The following is a 24,720-nucleotide window of genomic DNA, read 5'->3' on the forward strand; positions in this document are numbered from 1 at the left end:
AAAAATCTTTGTTGCACACCCTGTTTGGCAGAAACATCCTTCTTCGGAGAAGAAGACCAAAACTGCGCACACAACTCCAAATGGGGTTTCACCAAGGCCCTGTACAGATGCATAAAGATATCCTTGCTTTTATACTCAAATCTTCTTGCAATAAAGGCCAATGCACTGTTTGCCTTCTGCTGCACTTGCCTTCTGTGACCAATATTTTAGGCACCCAGTTCTCTTTGCACCTTTTCCTAAACCATTGCTATTCAGATAATCTAACTTTCTATTTTGGAATCAAAGTGGATAATCTTTGATTTATACACTTTATACTGCATCTCTAATGCATTTACCAACTCCACTTTTCTAAATTGCACTGGAATCTCTTCACATTCTCCTCACAGTGCGCATTCCTGGGGGCAGCCTATAAAATTAGAAATGTTTCATTTTGATCTTTTATCCTAATAAAGTATTGTGATTAGCTGGGGCCCAAACATTGATCCTTGCGGCACCCCACCAGTCGCTGCCTGGAGAAACACCCATTTGTTTGAACTTATAGGAAGCTTTCATTAACATATGTACGGATTTAAAGGATTCTAATGATTTTTGATCAAACCCTCTCCTTCGACAAACACATCACAAAGACAGCCTTCTTCCACCTCAAAAACATTGCCCGTCTCCGTCCATCCCTCTCCTCCACAGCTGCAGAAACCCTCATCCACGCCTTCATCACCTCCCGTCTGGACTACTGCAACAGCCTCCTCTATGGCGCACCCTCAAAAATCATCAGTAAACTTCAATACATTCAAAACTCCGCTGCCCGTCTACTCACCCACACCCCGATCCGTGACCATATCACCCCTGTCCTTTACAAACTCCACTGGCTCCCCATCCCCCAGAGAATCCAGTACAAAATCCTCCTCATGACCTACAAAGCCCTCCATAACCTGGCCCCATCCTACCCGACTGACCTCCTCCACAGGCACACTCCCACCTGCACCCTCCGCTCTGCTGCTGCCAATCTCCTATCCCCCCCCATCCGGACCAAACTCAGATCCTGGGGGGACAGGGCCTTCTCCATCGCTGCTCCCACCCTATGGAACTCACTACCCCAAATCGTCAGAGACTCCTCCTCACTCACCACATTCAAAACATCGCTGAAGTCTCACCTGTTCAGTACTGCCTTCAACCACTGAAGGTCACCTCACCTTCTGTCTCCTTTCTCTGTTCGTTTACTTATTTATCTATTTATTCACTTCCCTATGTTCTTTAAATCCCTGTAAAGCGTCTTTAAGTGTATGAAAAGCGCTATATAAATGTAATGCATTATTATTATTATTATTAAATCGTTCTATTTCAATCCTGAATGTGAACCAGTTGTGATTGGCAAGATGGACAAGTAGTTTTTTCCTAGATTGCCCCATTCTGCCGATGGTCTAAAATCCCAATGATTACTTTTGAAAATCGATAACATTGCGAAAACTGGAAATCTGAAATGAAAGCACATTGCTGGAAAAATTCAGCAGGTCAGGCATTATCTGTGGAAAGAGATACAGTCAATGTTGTGGATCTGTGACCCTTCATCAGAAGAGTACATTTGCTTTTTAATAGATATCTTTTTTTTCCCACTGTTTTAATTTAATTTAAGAATCCCCATATCCAAGTTATTTTATTCCACTTCCTGATCTTTGACATTTTCACCACTTGTGATCATTTTTTTTTCTACTTTAATTTTCAAAACATTCTGCTTAATTTTTCTTTCCATTAAAATGCATTGTTGCTGATTCAATTAGCTTCCTTGTGCTTTTAACAATGTTGAATACAGTTTGTATCAAGCCATAATCAAGTCAATTTGAAAAGTCCGGGAGCAGAGCAAGGACGCCCGTTGGCTGAGCAGTAAAGTAAGTGCTAGTTTAAGTGAGAAGTCAGGTAAATTGGACAATCAGGCAATTTAATTGGTGATATAAGCAATACTTGCAAAAGGGTGCAGCCCTGTTCAGGTGCAGCCCAGTGAGAAAAGTGCCCAGTGAGAAAAGTGCCCAGTGAGAAAAGTGCCCAGTGAGAAAAGTGCCCAGTGAGAAAAGTGCCCAGTGAGAAAAGTGCCCAGTGAGAAAAGTGCCCAGTGAGAAAAGTGCCCAGTGAGAAAAGTGCCCAGTGAGAAAAGTGCCCAGTGAGAAAAGTGCCCAGTGAGAAAAGTGCCCAGTGAGAAAAGTGCCCAGTGAGAAAAGTGCCCAGTGAGAAAAGTGCCCAGTGAGAAAAGTGCCCAGTGAGAAAAGTGCCCAGTGAGAAAAGTGCCCAGTGAGAAAAGTGCCCAGTGAGAAAAGTGCCCAGTGAGAAAAGTGCCCAGTGAGAAAAGTGCCCAGTGAGAAAAGTGCCCAGTGAGAAAAGTGCCCAGTGAGAAAAGTGCCCAGTGAGAAAAGTGCCCAGTGAGAAAAGTGCCCAGTGAGAAAAGTGCCCAGTGAGAAAAGTGCCCAGTGAGAAAAGTGCCCAGTGAGAAAAGTGCCCAGTGAGAAAAGTGCCCAGTGAGAAAAGTGCCCAGTGAGAAAAGTGCCCAGTGAGAAAAGTGCCCAGTGAGAAAAGTGCCCAGTGAGAAAAGTGCCCAGTGAGAAAAGTGCCCAGTGAGAAAAGTGCCCAGTGAGAAAAGTGCCCAGTGAGAAAAGTGCCCAGTGAGAAAAGTGCCCAGTGAGAAAAGTGCCCAGTGAGAAAAGTGCCCAGTGAGAAAAGTGCCCAGTGAGAAAAGTGCCCAGTGAGAAAAGTGCCCAGTGAGAAAAGTGCCCAGTGAGAAAAGTGCCCAGTGAGAAAAGTGCCCAGTGAGAAAAGTGCCCAGTGAGAAAAGTGCCCAGTGAGAAAAGTGCCCAGTGAGAAAAGTGCCCAGTGAGAAAAGTGCGAGTCTTCAGCGAGGAGGCTGAGGTGAGGAGGATACGATTGTTTTAAGCCAGAGCTGGTTATAGGCACAAGGTGATGGCGGAAAAGTTGGTGCGGTGTGTTTCCTGCAGGATGTGGGAAGACAGGGACGTCGCTGGAGCTTCTGGGAGCTACACCTGCAAGAACTGTGTCCAGGTGCAGCTCCTGAAGGGACGTGTGGTGGAGTTGGAGAGGCAGTTGGATGACCTCAGGGCCATCCGAGAATGCGAGAGTTTCCTCGACAGGACCTATTGTGAGGCTGTCACGCCAAGGGTCCAGGTCGAGCGAAGGTGGGAGACTGTTTCAGGGGGGAGTGGACGTGGACGTGGACTACAGGAGACCCCAGTGGCTGTGCCTATTGCAAATAGGTATACCCTCTTGGGAACTGTCGGGGCAGAAGACGTTTCCAGTCCGAGTGGCGGACCTGTTGGCAAGGATACTCGACAGGGGAGACCGAAGTCTGGAAGAGCCGTAGTGGTCGGTGACTCCATAGTCCGAGGGACGGACAGAAGATTCTGTGGCAGCAGGAGGGACTTGAGGATGGTCTGTTGCCTCCCTGGTGCCAGGGTTCAACACATCACAGACCGGCTTCAGAAAATCCTAGTGAGGGAAGGCGATCAACCTGAAGTCGTTGTGCACGTGGGCACGAATGACGTCGGGCGGAAGAGGAAGGAGGTGCTACAGCGGGAGTTTAGAGAGTTGGGAAAAGCACTGAGAAGTAGGACGTCGAAGGTAGTTATCTCTGGACTGCTACCGGTACCTCGTGCTGGTGAGGCCAGGAACAGAGAGATAGAGGGTATGAATTTATGGCTGAGGGGCTGGTGCAGAGAGCAGGGATTTAGATTTCTGGACCACTGGGATCTCTTCTGGGCTAGGGGTGACTTGTACAAAAGGGACGGGTTGCATCTTAACAGCAGGGGAACAAACATTCTGGCAGGCAGGTTTGCTAGTGTGACACCTGTGGCTTTAAACTAAGTAGTGGGGGGGAGGGGTTAACAAATTGTGAATATGAAGATGAGGTAAAAGGGAATACAGGAGATATTGCAAAAGACTCTCGGAAGAATGGGAACAGAAGTTCTAGAGCGGAAAAGAAATTAAGGGCAGGGCCAATTGTGAACGATGTGAGAGGGGAGGTAAATACAGAAGTTAAAGTGTTGTACTTAAATGCGCGTAGTATAAAAAATAAAGTGGATGAGCTTGAGGCTCAGTTAGTCATGGGCAAGTATGATGTTGTAGGGATCACTGAGACATGGCTACAAGAGGACCAGGGCTGGGAACTGAATATTCAGGGGTACACAACGTATAGAAAAGACAGACAGGTGGGCAGAGGGGGTGGGGTTGCTCTGATGGTAAGGAATGATATTCATTCCCTTGCAAGGGGTGACATAGAATCAGGAGATGTTGAATCAGTATGGATAGAAATGAGAAATTGTAAGGGTAAAAAGACCCTAATGGGAGTTATCTATAGGCCCCCAAACAGTAGCCTCGACATAGGGTGCAAGTTGAATCAGGAGATAAAATTGGCGTGTCAAAAATGTAATGCTACGGTGGTTATGGGAGATTTCAACATGCAGGTAGACTGGGAAAATCAGGTTGGAAATGGACCCCAGGAAAGAGAGTTTGTAGAGTGCCTTCGAGATGGATTCTTAGAACAGCTTGTACTGGAGCCTACCAGGGAGAAGGCAATTCTGGATTTAGTGTTGTGTAATGATCCTGATCTGATAAGGGGACTAGAGGTAAAAGAGCCATTAGGAGGCAGTGATCACAACATGATAAGTTTTACTCTGCAAATGGAAAGGCAGAAGGGAAAATCGGAAGTGTCGGTATTACAGTATAGCAAAGGGGATTACAGAGGCATGAGGCGGGAGCTGGCCAAAATTGATTGGAAGGAGGCCCTAGCAGGGAAGACGGTAGAACAGCAATGGCAGGTATTCCTGGGAATAATGCAGAGGTTGCAGGATCAATTTATTCCAAAGAGGTGGAAAGACTCTAAGGGGAGTAAGAGACACCTGTGGCTGACAAGGGAAGTCAGGGACAGCATAAAAATTAAGGAGAGGAAGTATAACATAGCAAAGAAGAGTGGGAAGACAGAGGATTGGGACTCTTTTAAAGAGCAACAAAAGTTAACTAAAAAGGCAATACGGGGAGAAAAGATGAGGTACGAGGGTAAACTAGCCAATAATATAAAGGAGGATAGCAAAAGTTTTTTTAGGTACGTGAAGAGGAAAAAAATAGTCAAGGCAAATGTGGGTCCCTTGAAGACAGAAGCAGGGGAATTTATTATGGGGAACAAAGAAATGGCAGACGAGTTAAACCGTTACTTTGGATCTGTCTTCACTGAGGAAGATACACACAATCTCCCAAATGTTCTAGGGGCCGGAGAACCTAGGGTGATGGAGGAACTGAAGGAAATCCACATTAGGCAGGAAATGGTTTTGGGTAGACTGATGGGACTGAAGGCTGATAAATCCCCAGGGCCTGATGGTCTGCATCCCAGAGTACTTAAGGAGGTGGCTCTAGAAATAGTGGAAGCATTGGAGATCATTTTTCAATGTTCTATAGATTCAGGATCAGTTCCTGTGGATTGGAGGATAGCAAATGTTATCCCACTTTTTAAGAAAGGAGGGAGAGAGAAAACGGGTAATTATAGACCAGTTAGTCTGACATCAGTGGTGGGGAAGATGCTGGAGTCAATTATAAAAGACGAAATTGCTGAGCATTTGGATAGCAGTAACGGGATCATTCCGAGTCAGCATGGATTTACGAAGGGGAAATCATGCTTGACAAATCTACTGGAATTTTTTGAGGATGTAACTAGGAAAATTGACAAGGGAGAGTCAGTGGATGTGGTGTACCTCGACTTTCAGAAAGCCTTCGACAAGGTCCCACATAGGAGATTAGTGGGCAAAATTAGGGCACATGGTATTGGGGGTAGGGTACTGACATGGATAGAAAATTGGTTGACAGACAGAAAGCAAAGAGTGGGGATAAATGGGTCCCTTTCGGAATGGCAGGCAGTGACCAGTGGGGTACCGCAAGGTTAGGTGCTGGGACCCCAGCTATTTACGATATACATTAATGACTTAGACGAAGGGATTAAAAGTACCATTAGCAAATTTGCAGATGATACGAAGTTGGGGGGTAGTGTGAATTGTGAGGAAGATGCAATAAGGCTGCAGGGTGACTTGGACAGGTTGTGTGAGTGGGCGGATACATGGCAGATGCAGTTTAATGTAGATAAGTGTGAGGTTATTCACTTTGGAAGTAAGAATAGAAAGGCAGATTATTATCTGAATGGTGTCAAGTTAGGAGGAGGGGGAGTTCAACGAGATCTGGGTGTCCTAGTGCATCAGTCAATGAAAGGAAGCATGCAGGTTCAGCAGGCAGTGAAGAAAGCCAATGGAATGTTGGCCTTCGTAACAAGAGGAGTTGAGTATAGGAGCAAAGAGGTCCTTCTACAGTTGTACCGGGCCCTGGTGAGACCGCACCTGGAGTACTGTGTGCAGTTTTGGTCTCCAAATTTGAGGAAGGATGTTCTTGCTATGGAGGGCGTGCAGCGTAGGTTCACTAGGTTAATTCCCGGAATGGCGGGACTGTCGTATGTTGAAAGGCTGGAGCGATTGGGCATGTATACACTGGAATTTAGAAGGATGAGGGGGGATCTTATTGAAACATATAAGATAATTAGGGGATTGGACACATTAGAGGCAGATAACATGTTCCCAATGTTGGGGGAGTCCAGAACAAGGGGCCACAGTTTGAGAATAAGGGGTAGGCCATTTAGAACGGAGATGAGGAAGAACTTTTTCAGTCAGAGGGTGGTGAAGGTGTGGAATTCTCTGCCTCAGAAGGCAGTGGAGGCCAGTTCGTTGGATGCTTTCAAGAGAGAGCTGGATAGAGCTCTTAAGGATAGCGGAGTGAGGGGGTATGGGGAGAAGGCAGGAACGGGGTACTGATTGAGAGTGATCAGCCATGATCGCATTGAATGGCGGTGCTGGCTCGAAGGGCTGAATGGCCTACTCCTGCACCTATTGTCTATTGTCTATTGTCTATAATTCATGATGTCCGGAAATTTAAACATTATTCCCAGAATTTCTGAGCACATACAATGTATGCTTCAGTAAACAAAAGTGGCCCTGTGGAGCATGCTGTAACTTCCTTGCCTCGCCCCATGTACGTGTCCTGTCGTCATATTCTACTCTATTCAACGCACAGTTCTTTTGTCACAAGGCTCTTAAATAACACATTTTAAATCAGTACACCCACTCCCACTACATTTCCTTCATCCACTCTCTCTTAACACTTACTGAAAATATATTTAAGGATAGTAAACATATTCACGTCCAGAAATATTACTATGTAGTATCAAAGATGGACACAAAGTGCTGGAGTAACTCAGCGGGTCAGGCAGCATCTCTGGAGAGATTGGATAGATGATGTTTCGGGTTGGGATCTGTCTTCAGATTCTAAAAAAGGGTCCCGACCTGTAGCGCCACCTATCCCTTTTCTCCAGAGATGCTGCCTGACCAGCTGAGTTACTCCAGCACTTCGGTATAAACCAGCATCTGCAGTTCTTTGTTACTACACTATGTAGCATCATATTTTTTCTCCATAGTGCAATCTAACCAGAGAAAAATAAAAAGTCACAGGAAAGAGGTGCATGAAGTCTGCAGCTCTCGTCCTGGATCACCAATACATCTGATGCACAAAACCAACTGTGGATCTCAGATGTCCAGCAACAGTCACTTTTGGATGTTACTTCTGTAATTTCCAAATTCTATGTGCTCCTCTGACAATGAACCATACCTACAGCAACTTTCATGCACTCAATGAAAACCGTTTCTACATAAGTTAAAGAGGAAAACGTGAGCTTGTCCCATGGAGACACAAGAAAATGTAGATACTGGGGTTTGAGTAAAAAGCAAAGTGTTGGACGAACTCAGCGTGACAGGCAACATCTATGAAGGGGATGGACAGCCGATTTTTTGGATGGGAACCCTTCTTCAATCTTCTTTGTCCATGCCTTTCATGATCTTGTACCCCTCAGTAAGATGAGGGATCTGGCACATTGGCCTTCATTAGTCAGAGTATTGAGTATAGAGGTTGGGACGTTATGTTGCAGTTGTATAAGATGTTGGTGGGACCTCATTTAGAGTATTGTGTTCAGTTCTAGGCACCATGTTAAAGGAAAGATGTTGTCAAGCTGGAAAGGGTAGAGAGATTTATGAGGATGCTGCCAGGACGAGGGGGTCTGAGCTAGAGGGAAAGGATGAGGAGGCTAGGGCTCTATTCCTTGGAGTGCAGGAGGATGAGAGGTGATCTTATTGAAGTGTATAAAATCATGAGAGGAATAGCTCAGGAAGATGCACAGAGTCTCTTGCCCAGAGTAGGGGAATCAAGGATCAGAGGACATGGGTTTAAGGAGAAAGGGAAAAGATTTAATAGGAATCTGTGGTAACTTCTTCACACAAAGGTTGGTGGGTGTATGGAACATGCGGCCAGAGGAGGTAGTTGAGGCAGGGACTATCCCAACTTTTAAGAAACAGTTAGACAGGTACATGGATAGGACATGTTTGGAGGGATATGCCCCAAATGCAGGCAGGTGGGACTAGTGTAGCTGGGGCATGTTTGCCGGTGTGGGCAAGTTGGGCCGAAGGGCCTGTTTCTATGCTGTATCACTCTATGACTCTAAGATCACCCCTCAACCTGGTCCACACAAAAAAAGTCCCAGCTATCGAACCTTTCCTAATTCAAGCCCGCAAGCCTAGGGAAAATCCTGGTGAATCTCTTTGCACTAACCCTAATGTACATGCCAACCTAATGACTCTGGACTTGGGCGACCACAACTGCACACAATACTCCATGTGTGGTCTCACCAATCACTTAATCAATATCTACATCATGATGCACCAACATTTTGTACATACCCTTCCCAATGAAGGCAAGTATGCCAAATACCTCTTTCACCACATTGTCCCCCTGACTCGCCACTTGTAGGGAACATGTACTTGTTCTCCCAGAAATACTCACCTGGGTATATGTAAAAATGCAACACCTCACACTTGTCAGAGTTAAAGACGATTTTCCATTCCTTGGCCCAACTTCACAACTGAGCTAGATCATGTTGTAAACTGTCATCTGCAAAATTACTACACATGTTAACTATATTGTCATCCAAATCATTAATGTAGGTAACAAACAATAGTGTACCTAGGTTGATCCTGATTGCCTAAATCTGATGTATGCCTCCTTTCTCCTGACCAGACCCTCTACATCTGTTATTAACTAGAGTTCCCTGCCAGCTTCGCCCTTCACCCTAACAGGAACACGCAGGCCTTTTAGTCTTGTTATCTCACTTTTGAAAACCTCCCACTTATCAGCCATCCACAACTGTAAACACTCTTTCAATGGACATCTGCGAAGTCCTGCCTAAACCCTCCAGAAAGTTTAGGTCCTCAACTTGTGGGCCAACTTGGATCTTTCTCCAAACTGCTTTAAAATGAATAGAATTCTTGTCACTGTCCCAGAATGTTGCCCCATTGGCACTTCAGTTATGTCCTATCTTGTTTCCGAAGAAGAGAACAAATTTTGGTTTTGCTCTCTTTATGCTGTATATTGAGGAAATATCTTCAATCAACAGGGGATGCAATCTCACTGGGTCTCCATTCTGTGCCAGATTACGTGGACAATAAAAACATATACATCAGGCTATAGTCTATCGACACCATCTTTTCCTGCAAACATGTTACCAAGCTCAGGGAACTGGGTCTCTGCACATACATTCGCAACTGGATCCATGACTTCCTAATCAACATACCACAATCAGTCTGTATTAACAACAACACTTCCTTCTCTATAACTGTCAGCTCAGGGGCACCATAAGGCTGCATGCTCATCCCCCTGCTTTATTCACTCTAAACCCATGACTGTGTAGCCGGCTACTCTTCCAGGTGCATCATTAAGTTCATCAGAATGCCAGAACAACAAACTTGCTCTCAGCATCAGTATCACAAGGAGCTGATTGTTGACTTTAAAAGAGGAAGTCGGAGGATCAACAAACCTGTCTTCATTGGTGGGTCGGTGGAGGAGAGAGTCAACAACTTCAAGTTCCTGGGCGTGCATATCTCTGAATATCTGTCCTGGAACAAGCGCATGGATGCAATCATAAAGAAAAGCCATCAACGCCTCTACTTTCTTGGAAGACTGAGGAGTTTCGGTATGTCAACGAATACTCTCTTGAACTTCTACAGGTGTACGGTAGAGAGCATATTGACTGGTTGCATCACTGCCTGGCTTGTCAACTTGAACGGCCAGAAACAATTACAAAAAGTGATGGACATTGCCTGGTCCATCATGGGTACTGATCTCCCAATTGTCAATGGGATCTGCAGGAGGCATTACTTCAAAAAGGCAGCCAGCATCAGGGTGGTCACACCATCCTGGCCACAACCTCATTTCACTCTTGCCATCGGGAAGAAGGTATAGGAGTCTGAAAACTGTGACTGAGGTTCAGGAACAGCTTCTTCCCAACGAACAACAGGCTATTGAACACTACAACCACTAATTAACCTATAAACTAATTCTTAGTTCAAGACATTCTTAGTGTTTTGGTTGCACTTGGGACTTCAGGCTTTAGTTTTATTTTGCACTAATATTGAGGTTTATTTATTGATTTGTTTTTCGTTTGTTTCACTGTTATTTACTGAGTATTGTGTTTAATCTACTCTTACTCTAGTTACTGGGCTAATCAATTTGTTAATGGCCTAATTCTGCTCTGATAACTTATGAACTTATCCTGCAAGCAAGAATTTCATTGTGCCGTTTCAATACATATGACAGTTAAATATTCTTGACTCATTAGTCTCTTCTTGAACAAGCTTACAAAGTCTTCCCTTTACAGTATGGAAGAACCAGTCAATATTAGGGAAGTTGAACTCTACCACTAATATTACGTTATTGTTTTTACTGTTATTTCCAATCTCGCTGAACATCTGCTTCCCTAATGATGACTATTGGGAGGCCCATTGAAATGATCATTCCCTTCCTGTTTCTAAGTTGTGCCCCTATAACCTCTGGATGATTCCTCCAAGAATATCGTCTCTGAGCACTGTAGTTATGTCCACCCTGATCAAGAAGGGCAATGCCCCTGTCCTCTATCATGCCTTAACCTGGAATGCTGAGCTGCCAGTCCTGCCTTCTCACATTATTGCTATCATATCCCAATCCCGCCTTGAGTTCATCCGTTTTACTTATTAAACCACTAGCATTGAAATAAATAGTTTAAACCACCGTCTTTCCTCTTTCTTTGCTGTCTTCCTGTCTGGCCTGTCTGCCAATCTTGCTCTCTCTGACTACAGTATTTGCCCCCAACTTCTCATCTTCCTCCTTTCTGGTCTGGGACCCTCCCCCTGACAATCTGGCTGCTAACCCCCTCTGAAAATGTTCTGCAGCAGCTCAGAGAAATCCTGGACCCTGGTATCAGGGAGGCAACACACCATCCTGGAGTCTCCTTTTTGACCACTGAATCTTCTGTCGGTCTCCCTAACTATAGTGACCTTTCGCTGTTTCCTTGTCTAATTTCACAATTTCACCCAACCCTACTAAGCCTCAGGGACACCTAGTGCCACAGACATGGCTGCTGCTGCTATTTTCTCCTCCACAATTATCCCCCCCCCCCCACTGTATCAAAAGGATGTATGAGTTTTTGAGGGGAATGGCCACAAGATATTCCTGCACTCCATGTTTACTTCTTTACTTTTCCTAGTGCTCACCTATCTACTTTTTAACAGCACCTTCGTTGTGACCACCTCGTTATAACTCCTAGCTATGATGCTCTCATTCTCCTAGATGATTCTAAGGTTATCCAGCTATTGATCTAGCTCTCATGGACATGTCCCACAGGTGTCTCTCCTCCTCAGTAATACTTCAAGTTTCTCTGACTTCCCACATTCTGCAGGAGCACACCCATGCCCTAACTGCTATGTCGACTGCATTTAGAGTAAAGAAAAAAAGTATAAGACCGTATATTGCTGTCACCCTCTGTTTAGTCTCCTGGCCAAAGCCTCTCGGATCAAAGCCTCAGCACTTACCCTAAATCACAGAACTTTGCCTCAACCTGGCAACTCCCATCAGGGTGCTCCTTTACTTGTTGGCTGTTGTGTCTCTCAATGAGCCAATGATCGAACAGTGTTCTTTTAAACTTTCCCACCGCTGCTCTGCTCCCTCTTCTTGCTGGAAACTTGCTGATCACACAATCACCAGGTCACCAACTGTGCTTCCTCCTGTCTACCAAACAGTTTGGTCCCATCTACAAATACTAACCACAGTGGTGAACATCAACAAACCAAACCCATCTCTCCCCCAACTCTCTGTACATCAAAGCTTCCTATCTTCCATTGTTTTCCCTACTGAAGTTGATAACTTCACGTTGTACAGCATCTACGGGCGGCCACCGATCCGACCCTCATCGGGACTTACAAGGGCAACTGGTTAACTTTCACCCAGGCTGTCCATGCAAGAAATGCAAGTTTTGCATGAAAAATAATTTTTACATTTCAAATATGTGCTTTATTTACTTTTCTAGTAGTTCATGATGGTTTACAGATACAATAGGGGTATAATTCGAGGGCCAGAGGTGTATTGTTTTATCATTATTGCATGACCTCTGTTGGTTCGCCAAAACTCTGGAATGAAGGGTGCTGGAAAATCAGTGGTGGACCTGATGGGGCCACATGGTCTGTTTCAATGCTGTAGATTCTTTGCAATTCAACAACTAAATCATGGTGCAAGTGGGGAAATTGCTCTGATCCAATCACCGTTGTTCAATCTTGAACATCTCACAGGTTGAATTTAAATAAATAAATGAACCAAATAAATATAACAGTTCGGGTTCTGATTCGATTTTTGCTTTTATACCTGATGCAAATGAAGAAACCCAAAAGCCATGTGCATTAGTTTATATAACCTTTTGTGTGGGACTTTATGAAAGGCTTTTTGAAAATCTAAACACTGTTTCTTCATCTGTTCCATTAATTAGATGTTAAAAAACACTCCTTTAGATCTGTAAAACCAATCCCTTTGATATTTTTCAAGTGCTTTGATATCTTTTACGAGAGCCTCCAGTATTTCCCGTAGTTGCTTGTTTTCTCTCTCCCTCCGTTATGGAATTATGGAATTTTGGGAAATGATAACCATTGCATCCATTATTTTCATGACAACCTTCTTTAATACTTCAGATATACCTTATCAGGCCATGGGGGTCTATTGGCCTTTTGGTACCATTAATTGCTCCAGCACTATTTTCTTCCTCTTGGTGACGTAATAGTTCTCGAATGTTGCCTGTGTTCCTGTTCCCCTCAATGAATTCTGTTTCAGATTTCAGTGACCCTGCCCTTGATTGACACGAATCAAGGGCTGTGGGAAGGCTGCATAAATGATAAAAGGTAATCTAGACCTGATGGGGCCACATGGTCTGTTTCAATGCTGTAGATTCTTTGCAATTCAACAACTAAATCATGGTGCAAGTGGGGAAATTGCTCTGATCCAATCACCGTTGTTCAATCTTGAACATCTCACAGGTTGAATTTAAATAAATAAATGAACCAAATAAATATAACAGTTCGGGTTCTGATTCGATTTTTGCTTTTATTTTTCAGTGATTCAGAATATGCATACTATTGGTAAGTCTTATTCATTTCAATTGTTTTAAATACATTTTTTAACTGATGTATTTCTAACAGCAGCTACATTTTAATACATTGCCTCTAACCACAGAAAATTTTCCAAAATGCTTTATAACGACAAAAGAAACAAAGTGAATGTTAAGCTGAGAATAGAGGAGGAAGGTTTGCACTATTTTGGTCAAAGGTGCGTTTTGAGGAAGAAAAGAGAAGGAGTTTGTGAGGTTTATGGACGTAATTCCAGAACATGATCTCGACTCAAGCCATAAACTTCAGTAGTGGCCAAAAACAGAAGGAAATTGCTGTGTTCGATAAATCACTGGATTCAGATAAGAGTTTTGATTCACTCAGTAATTTATTACACGGGATGTGGAGGACCCACTGCACCCCACCATCAACTGCCCACTGTTGTACTTTGTTATCGGTAAAGTGGGACCCGTTTTCAGACTGAATCTCCCATGTGGTGCCACACACGGCCTTTAGCTGGTGCAGACCATGTATCTCCCACCCCTGGGACTGCCCCTGCGTCATCCTTACAGCCGTGCCGTTGGCAACTGCCCAGGAGTCGGTGTACAGTCGGACTGGGGTATTGTCATCGGACAAAGGGAGGGCCATGACCTCCTCATGCAGACGGCTAACACCGTCGTGGCCTCTCTCAGAGATGTATCATTTCCATTTTACAATAGAGGAGCGCTGCGCATGTTCCTCCTTATGGGAGATGTTGGCGGATTTAACCCAGGTTATAATAGGTGAGTGAGGGCGCATGACCACTCTGCCACCCGTCGAAAGGTGTTCGGTAGCAAGGAGTGCCAAGTAACTGTCGCTCAAAGGGCGAATATCGTGCGGCTGGATCAGGCAATGTCTTTGTCCAGATGCAGAGACGCGCCTGCAGTCCGTTATGCTTTTGCCACAGACTCCACTCCTCACGAGCAGTAGCCGACACCTGCAATTCAAAAGAGCCATTCTCCTGCTGTAAAGCAACTGTGAGCACCTGTTCCACCAACCTCTCAGCCATGTAGTGGGAGCAGCCACCCCATCGGGGAGGGTAACAGGGGCATGATGCCTCGGGTCGAGCAAGGGCTGCCGAGAAAACCCGTCGGGGACCCTGGTCACAGCCCTAGTCTAGGGGAACCGGCACGGCACGGCCCACCCCCAGGGACCCTGGCCACAGCCCTAGTCTAGGGGAACCGGCACGGCACGTCCCACCCCTGGAAGCTCTCGTCTTGGGCTGGGTTTTCTTCATTCTGCCCGTGATTCCCCTATTTTGCATCATGTATTTTCCAAAGGGCAAAGAGGGTGTTGGTGGGAACAGCGTCTATCTGTTCCTTATCCACTCCAGCTCAGAGGAGGGCCAGAAACAGTTTCTTTCCTGATAGATGCCCCTTTGCCCCACCCCCTGGTCTGGGATGGATGCATCAATTCTCTTCACGTCGCCTCGAGGAGGCATGGTCCAACCCCTCTAGTGCATTGGGGGCTGTCCCTATAGATTACTTAACCGCCGGTCCATGGAACAGGAGTACCACCCCACTGATGACAGGCACCGCAGTTTTAACCAAATAAGAAAGGAGGAAGGCAGTAAAGTCACAGTCCTCAGGACTCTCATAATTCCAGTCGTCGTCATACAAGGACATAATCAGGGCCCTTTGTCTTAGTGCCGTTGCCCCCTCCTCGTGTCCATGGAGGGGGGTTTGACAGTCTGTCGGTGGGGGAAGGTAGGGACCCTGATCCACTGCCTGTTTCCTACTGTGGTTATCTTACTAGATGTCCTCATCCCATGTATTAACGTCCTCCCCCCTTATCGTTAGTGAACGGACTTTAATTGGGTCAACTAGCCAGTCCGCGCGCTTAGCCGCCTTGCTGGAGTCTGGTCAACTCACAAGCAGTGTCCACCACCCATCTCCGCTGCCTGGTTTCTGGATGTCTCCTTTGCCTCTGATAGAGTCAGTGGGTGCTCCTTTAATTTATCAATTTCGTCTTTTAGGTTTTTTACTTCTTGTTCTTTTTGTTTAAGATTCTCATGTTGATATTTAACTATTGATAGCAACAGCCAGAATGCTCCTTTCTGGCTCCCTGTTTCCTCGGGGAACCCGCTCTCTTTTAACTGTCGATATATGATGTCCGATTGTAACATTAGGATTGTTGTTTAGTGCATCGGACCTGTCGTTGGGCATCCTGGACTGAGCAATTAAGTTGGCCAAACTCTCAAACCCGTCTGTACTATCCACCCACCTTGGAATCTGATAAGTTTCAGGCTCCATTGCTTTCTTTGACTTGCACATTATTTATTACTAAGTGTCTGTTATCTGAATCCTGCCCACTGTCGTGTTCGATAAATCACTGGATTCAAATAACAGTTTTGATTCACTCAGTAATTTATTGCACTATGATATAAAAGGCACGTACACTCACGTATCCTCGAATATCCCCGAACGCACTCGCAAACCTCGAGTACACAGCGGAGTGCAGGGTGTTTCTACAAACACTCACATAAATCCGTACGCACTCGCAAACTCATCGGAGCACGCCACCAGATGTTTCGTTCAAGATCACCTGGCACCATTTGCGAAACGATCCAAGGCTGAGATTCTCTCACCGAAAGGGCGCCCAACACCATCCTTTATGGCATTTCTCCAGAGCAGACCGCGCCACTGCCCCCTCCCCGAGCCAATCATAAGCCCCCCTTGTCTGCCACGATCTGCGCTACCAGCGGCAGTGGGCGCGATTGGTCGACCCAACTATTGATGTTGTGTTGTGTTGCCAACGCTAAGCTTTCCCATAGAATGGCCTTGAAGACTGCGTTCCCAGGCAATGATCACAGGTGCAAGGAGTTAACGCGTCTGGAAACTTGTTTTCGACAGGCTGTGGAATGCAGGTCTGCTAGCTTAGCTGATAACTCCATTTCACATTGTAGCTGAAATTATCAGTTTAACCCTTACACTACAGAAATGCATAAAACTCAGAGAATCAGAGAGTTCAAAATGCAGGCATAGATATTTTATACAGATGTGGGACAAGGCAAAAAGGAAGATTTAAAGCAAGAGTAATTTTAAATTGAATAGGATCCATTGCAGATCATAACAAATAACAGTGATTATGGAGTGGCTCCGTCAGAATATCACTGGTTCAATGGTACTTTATTGTCAAATGTACCTTTTCTTTTTTTGGATACGGTTGAGTAATAATCTTACTTTGCATGAGCACAATAATACTTAAGTACAAAAGTGTAAAATAATAATTATTACACTGAGGTAATACAAGAGTCACCACGTTTCCGGTGCCATCTAATGAGAAGTTTGGCCAATGTTGCCTTTTGCGGCCATTAGAATAGTTTTACTGTTGTGCCGGCTTAAAGTAACTCTGATATTAGATGAAAGAGTAGTCTGTCCGGAAACAGCATGATCTACATTGCCCAATCCAGCATGTTACGATGACTTTAGCCATAAGGTGAAGCCAACAATTAACTAGCCAATTGACCAAACACCTTTGTACTTGCTGTGCTTGTAATAGCAATGCTGTCTGGATTAGAGGGCACTGGCTGTAAGGAAAGGTTGGGCAAACTCGATTGCTCTCCCATTTCGAGGAGTATTTATATGAACTGTAGGTCTTGACATTTGTACACTTGTTATTTATTGAGAGCTGCACAGTTCCAGGTTTTGACAGTGTTGTTGCACAGCCACCATTAGGCAGTATTTAGTTTAACTTAAGATCAGACTAGATTTGTTTATTGTCATATAAACCAGGGCGATAAACCAATGAGATTCCGTGTTCGCATGAAGCTCGTGTAATAAACAGTATACATGGCAGTGATAAATGCAACAATAAATACCAGTGCAAAACAGCAGAACAGTGCAAAGTTAGCTGTACAATCCGGAGTGGTGCAAAAAATACTAAAGTGTAAAACAGAATAACAGAGGAATGACATTCTTGCTATTGAGGGAATGCATCGTAGGTTCACAAGGTTAATTCCCAGGATGGCGGGACTGTCATATGATGAAAGAATGGAGCGACTGGGCTTGTATTCACTGGAATTTAGAAGCATGAGAGGTGATCTTATAGAAACATAAAATGATTAAGGGATTGGACAGGCTAGATGCAGGAAACATGTTCCCGATGTTGGGGGACTCCGGAACCAGGGGCCACATTTTAAGAATAAAGGGGAGGCCATTTAGAACTGAGATGAGGAAAAACTTTTTCACCCAGAGAGTTGTGAATTTGTGGAATTCTCTGCCTCAGAAGGCAGTGGAGGCCGATTCACTGGATGCATTCAAAAGAGAGTTAGATAGAGCTCTTAGGGCTAGCGGAATCAAGGGATATGGGGAGAAGGCAGGAATGGAGTACTGATTGTGGATGATCAGCCATGATCACATTGAATGCCGGTGCTGGCTCGAAGGGCCGAATGGACTATTTCTGCACCTATTGTCTATGTATCTATGTATCTATGTAATAACAAAATGGTACAGTTAAGAGTGAGAGTATGTGGCAGCAACTCCCGGAAGGGGTTGTGAAAGAGGTGATAGGTTCAGGATTTCATAACAGTAGGGAAACCCACAAGTACTGACTTTGTTGAAACGTTGTGGACTGAAATTGAGTAAACTGCCTTGCCGCTTGCTTGACTTTCTCATTGGTCGAAAGTTACTAAACTGCTTAGACAATCAAAGGAGAGATGTGGGGAGAGGCGGCAAGAGAGGTGGATGATGAGGTTAGTTGGGTTCCATTTCTGAATTTCAAATTGCTGTAGTTTGTCCCCTTGAACTGCTGTAGAAGTTGACCTATTCCTTCTCAAGACGAATTTTTCCAGGTTGTCCAAGTTTCTATGCTGTGTAACTCTATGGCTTCACTTGCTCCACCTCTCCAACAGTGTGTAATATGTGCACTATTCACCACAAATTTACCAAGATTTTCAACAGAGAGAATCCAAGCTCAGAATCAATATCCCATAGAATACTGTGGGCTTCGGGCAAATGGAACATCATCCCTTCAAATTCCCCTAGAAATCACACATCCTGACATTTTTTCTTTCCACGTTGTCAAATTGCTGGAACAATTTATGAAATTCAGTTTGAGGTATTCCAAAAATAAAAGATCACCTTATTACCAAAGGAAATCTTACTTTCCTGGTTGTAGAAAAATAACGAGTTACAAAGTATTTCGTGATAATCATTTCTATGGTGCTTCCAAAGTTCCTTTACACTTTATAAAAGAAAAATTAAAGCATTGAAAAAAATTGGTATCAAACAATTTGGTGCAATGATTTTATATTTAATTTTAATTTTTGCAGTGTGATATAGTAGTTAAGACACATTTTAATTACCAACCCTCATTAACAAGAAGATGGTGATCATTTTTTTTGTTTAAACCTAACTATTTAGTTTGTTAAGTTTGCAATTTAAGATTTTTTTTTTTTTAGCTTTAAGTCTATAATTTTGCACATTTGAATCTTTTTATTTGTGGAATTTTCAAATTTGTTTGCTAAACAATTAATTTTAAAGTTCTAAGTATACTCAATTAATTCACACGTTTGTTGTAGAACAAAAGCTTTTGTAGTTGTACAACTAAATCATGAGGAGGCCAAGTTATAATTGGAAAATAAAACAGTATATAATGTCAGAGTGTCATAGAGTTACAAAGCACAGAGTTACAGGCCATACCATGTCCCATTTTCACGCTTTTGGTCCATACCCCTCGAAACCTTTTCTATCCATGTATCTGTTCAAGTATTTTGTAAATGTTGTTATGGTATCTTTCTCAGCTACTTCCTCTGGCAGCTCATTCCATACACCCACCACCCTCTGAATGGAAAATATGTGTATTATGTTTGGAACAGTTTGTGCTTTGAGTCAATGCTAAATATATTAGTATAAATGCATCTAGTTGTTGTGGGTTTCAATGCCACTGAGTGTCACCCTATTCACAGCATTAATTACATAACTGAATCTGTGTTTTAATCGTTAAAGTTCTGGTAATGCAAAGTAAATGTAGTTTTCTATTACATTCATAATTCCTGTTTTCAGATGCGTGTTTATTCACACAATATTCTGAATGAGTTTGAGAAAGTTAAAGATTGTTACAGTAATCTTAACAATTGTTTACCAAAATGATGCTGGGAATAGAGGGTATTTGCCATTTGCGGAGGTTGGACAGCCTTGGATTGTTTTTCTCTGGAACATCTGAGTTTGTGGGAACACCTGATTGAAACCTATAAAATTATGAGGCACAGGTAGGGCACACAGTCAGAATCCTTTTCCCAGGGTGAAAATGTCAAAGGCTGGAGGTCACAGCTTTAAGGTGAGGGGGACAAAGTTTAAAGGAGATGTGCGGGGCACTTTTTTTATACAGAGGGTGATGGGTGCTTGGAACATGCTGCCAGGGTTGGTGGTGGAGGCAGATACACATGAATATGAAGGGAATGGAGGGATATGGATCATGTGTAGGCAGATGAGATTAGTTTATCTAGGTGTCATGTTTGGCATGGACATTGTGGGCCAAAGGGCCTGTTCCTGTGCTGTACTGTGTTCTATTAATGTCCATGTTGTATATATTAGGGGCAAAATCATTTTGGCTTCTAGAAAGTTTTACCTCCTTATTTAAGCAAAAGCCAGGTTAATAAATTGTTTTTTTTATTCAGATAGTCAGATAAAATTGACTACATTTCTCCCATTTTATAGTTTTTATAGTTGCACAATGAAATTATTGATGAGGCAATGGCCAAGTTATAATTGGAAAAATGATACAGACCAACCAGAATATTTAATCAGTTCTGTTGTGACCTTTTGCTGTTGGAAGTGCTTCATTGAGATGATGACTAACCAAATTGCAAAAAGAAACTAGTTTCTATGTCTTAATATGATGCAAGTTCTGTGTTAATGATGTGTTGTTGGCTTAACTATATCCATAGTTTGTGGTATTGGGGTTTGGATGTGCAAAAACAAACCTCTATAAATGTTAAAAGAACCAGACACAACAGTTTTGTTCTAAAATGGTTGTTGACAACTCCACAGGTTCTGACACAACTGTCAAAATAACATCAAAAGATGTTGATCAAGTGCTTGAGCTGCCATTTGGTTCACAGAGTGGGATTTTCCTGCAGGAAATTCACAAGGCATCTGGAGGTAAGAATTATTTTTCTCTTTTGAGTGCTATTATTTTTTCTGTTAAAGCCTCAAATATCCTGAAGATTTAGGGGTACAAGAAACTGCAGAAGCTGGAATCATTATGAAAATACAGAGTGCTGGAGGAACTCAGCGGGTCAGGCAACACCTATGGAGGAAATGGGCGGGCGACATTTTGGGATGGGACCCTTCTTCAAACTGAGGGGCCAACAGGGATGATGAGTGCCAAAGATAGGATCAACATCAGGATAAAATTATGTCATCAATAACCAGTCCCAGTTAGTGCTAGAGAATCCTGGAGGTGTGTGGCATTTCATTATTTCTCAGTGATAATACCTGCACATTTACCTTTTTCCTTTCCACCATCCAGGGACCCAAACATACTTGGTGAAATAGTAATTCAGTACAAGTTTCAATTTAGCGTACTGGATTTGATGCACACAATGATTCCTCACATTGGAGAAACCAAAGACAGATTGGGTAACAGCTTTGCAGAAGACAATTGTTCATTCTTACCTATAACTCTCCATTGCATTCAGGAGTGTATATTTGTCATATGTAGCAGATATGAAGCAGGGAACAAAATTCTTACTTGCTGCAGCTTTACAGGCACCTTCCATTCTGACATCTATTCATGGCTTCTGATAATGTTCCACTGAACTCCAGAGATTGGGAGGAATTGTATCACAGCTTCTCACTACATGTGTTACAGCCTCAGATTTCAACATGGAATTCAATTATTCCAAATTACCAGCATTCCCAGTTACTATTCAGAACTTGCCAGTCCTCGTGAAAGGTTGTTGCCAAATAAACATTTTTGGCGTTCCACAAATGCTGACTGAACTGGGTATTTCCAACATCCTCTTTTACATCTGTTTTGAAGCTTACTGGTTGGCTATCATAACACCCACAGATCGTTCCTTTAAATAGCGAGAAACACCACAAATTAGGGCAATGCGTTGCCCGTTGTGGTGAGATTGTTCACAAAAGTTGGGGTGTAGTTGATAAGAGATGAGGGGGGTTTTGATAGGTGGTGGACAACTCACCTGTATCAATCTATTACCTGCCAGGCTTTGTCCTGCCCCTCCTCTCTTTCAGCCATCTTCACCCCACTCTCTCCTCCCACAATCAGTCTGAAGAAGCGTCCCGACCTGAAATGTCATCTATCCATGTTCTCCAGAGATGCCGCGTGACCCATTGAGTTACTCCAGCATTTGGTGTATTTTTTAATAAACCGCCATCTGCAGTTCATTGTTTCTCTAAGATAAGTGAAACCTGGTTTAACATAGTTTATCCAGTGTGTTTTAGTTGATGAATGTGATCTGTGGGGGGGGGGGGGGTTATCGTCAAGTTTTCTTGCAAAAGGACCGGTTCAATGATATAAAGATGGAAAATGCTGAAAACATTCAGAATTTCAGGCAGCATCTTTGCAAAGAGAAAGGCCCAAAACTGAAAAAGGGAGAAACCTGCAGAAATGGTGAGGGACAGGTGATAGGATAATGGGAATGCCCTGATAGGGTGTGTGCGAGATTACCATGGCGCTAAGCAAGAGCTGCAGTTGATGAGAGAGAGCAGATAAAAATAAATGGATCAGATAGTATTTTTATAGAGAGATAACTGAGTGAATACATCATGTGTATCCATCAACGTAAATGGCCTTTTCTGACACAAGTGTAAGGGGTTTTCTGCGCCGAGCTTTCGCCCGACCTAAGGTCCCCGTGCCTTGCTCTGATCCCTTGACCAGGCCGCGCACACTGGTTCCCCGTGAGTGGTTCGACCCACTCACCCCCTACGGTTCTAGACACTGGACTTAGATGCAGGAGCGTTGATAGTGCAGAAAAACTCAACCAGATTTGAAGACCAGGGTTTAAATGGAAAAGGCTTTTATTGAGCGCTTGGGACTATTGTACATGAATGCTCTTCACAGTTCTATAAGACATATCTATAAGACACATACCGAATTACATGAATACTTTTGACTATGAATCATAAAACGCACAGTTCTACAAGACATATACATGAATACTTTTGACTATGAATCATAAAACGTATAGTTCTACAAGACATATACATGAATACCTTTTACTCTGAATTCTAAAACGTACAGTTCTACAAGACATATACACGACTGTAAGATGGGGAACGTACGACACATCGCAAAATTGGCCAACACATATTTACTTATACACCCACGTTAATTAAACCACCCTCCCCTCTACACTAAACTATGTCCAGGATGTGCAGGATCGGGGTACATGCTCACCATGGGGCTATTACTGGGGTTACTGGCTGTTCGTGCTGCTTCTCCGCTGTTCTCCGTGAGGGTCGTGCTTGTTCCGTGAGTTTCTTCCTTCCGTTCTTCTCGGTGAGTCTCCGTTCTCCGTGCCGTTTGTTGCCTCCTCTGACTTCTGTCTTGCATGCTTTTGACTTGCATGAGTTTGACTTGCATGAGTTTAAAACCCAAAAGTCGTGGCCAGTTAGACTAATTCTGACCCGTCCTATCTCCCGCCAGATCTCGGGATCTCTTTGTTTCAAAGATGGGTATTTGAGTTTTCTCTCTGTTCTGCGTTATGTCCGGGGGTACCGGTGATGGCCAGACGGTCTGTTAATCTGTTTCTCGTTGAGAGGTGATGGGTTTAACTGGTTTCCCATCACCTGCCAGGTAGGTTTCTATGGGCTATTGTGCCCCCTTAACGAGATTAACTGTGTAGGTCGGCTTGGGGCATTGTGAGTATGCTGATGTCAGCGCCCCAGTGTCTGGACTTCGACCTGGTTTCGCAGGTTTCTGCACGGCCAATATCCATCCATTGTTCTGGCCGTGGCTTTGCAGAAACCTAGAGACTGGGCTGTGGGGTTTTTGCTTTTGTGGCTGGTCACGAGGTCCCGCGGCCATCTTGGGACCCACTGATTGTGACATCCCTTGTTAAAAAACTGACCGCAGCCTTTCTCCGCTATCAGCCCCAGTCCCGTATAAAATGTCCAAACTGCAGCTCTTTGGTTTTGTTGTTTTGCAGAATGAGGGAAAACTTCTCAAATCTTACACAAGCAATGATAGAAAGTTGTAGACACGAAGAACTGCTATTGCTGGTTTACAAAAAAAGACAGTGCTGGAGTAACTGAAGGTAGACACAAAATGCTGGAGTAACTCAGCGGGTCACGCAGCCTCTCGGGAGAGAAGGAATTGGTGACATTTTGGGTTGAGACCCTTCTTCAGACTGATGTCAGGGGAGGGGGCGGGATAAAAATAGAATGTAGTCGGAGACAGTAAGACTAGTGGGAGAACTGGGAAGGGGAGGGGATAGAGAGGGAAAGCAAGGACTATCTGAAATTAGAGAAGTCAATATTCATACTGTTGGGGTGTAAACAACCCAAGCGAAATATGAGGTGCTGTTCCTCCAATTTTTGCTGGGCCTCACTCTAACAATGGAGGAGGCCCAGGACAGAAAGGTCAGATTGGGAATGGGAGGGAGGGTTGAAGTGCTGAGCCACCAGGAGATCAAGTAGGTTAAGCCGGAATGAGCGGAGGAGTTCAGCGAAACGATCCTGCGCTTCGTCTTGCCGAAGTAGAGAAGTTGACACCTGGAACAGCGGGTGCAGTAGATGAGGTTGGAGGAGGAGCAGGTGAAACTCTGCCTCACCTGGAAAGACTGCTTGGGTCTTTGGATGGAGTTGAGGGGGGAGGTAAAGGGACAGATGTTGCATCTCTTGCGGTTGATGGGGAAAGTACCTGGGGAGGGGGTGGTTTGGGTGGGAAGGGACGAGTGGACCAGGGAGTTTCGGAGAAAACGGTCTCTGTGGAAAGCAGAAAGGGGTGGAGATGGGAAGATGTGGCCAGTAGTGGGATCCCGTTGGAGGTGGCGGAAATGTTGGAGGATTATATGTTGAATGCGACGGCTGATGGGGTGGAAGGTGAGGACAAGGGGGACTCTGTCCTTGTTACGAATGGGGGGATGGGGAGCAAGAGCGGAGCTGCGGGATATCAAGGAGACCCTAGTAAGAGCCTCATCTATAATGGAAGAGGCAAACCCTTGTTTCCTAAAGAATGA

The 24,720-nt window shown here is 44.1% G+C and overlaps 1 protein-coding gene across 2 annotated transcripts in view; it reads left to right on the plus strand.

Moving 5' to 3' along the window:
* The window catches only part of inpp5b (inositol polyphosphate-5-phosphatase B), a 135,468-nt gene that overhangs the window by 7,414 nt on the left and 103,334 nt on the right, over positions 1-24,720 (plus strand). For both annotated transcript variants that reach the window (XM_078422966.1, XM_078422963.1), the window contains 2 exons: positions 13,542-13,565; positions 20,564-20,674. In XM_078422966.1, coding sequence (XP_078279092.1) covers positions 13,542-13,565; positions 20,564-20,674 — 135 coding nt within the window. The remainder of the gene's footprint in view (positions 1-13,541; positions 13,566-20,563; positions 20,675-24,720) is intronic.

Source organism: Rhinoraja longicauda, chromosome 27 (genome assembly GCF_053455715.1).
Source record: "Rhinoraja longicauda isolate Sanriku21f chromosome 27, sRhiLon1.1, whole genome shotgun sequence".
Lineage (NCBI taxonomy): Eukaryota > Metazoa > Chordata > Chondrichthyes > Rajiformes > Arhynchobatidae > Rhinoraja > Rhinoraja longicauda.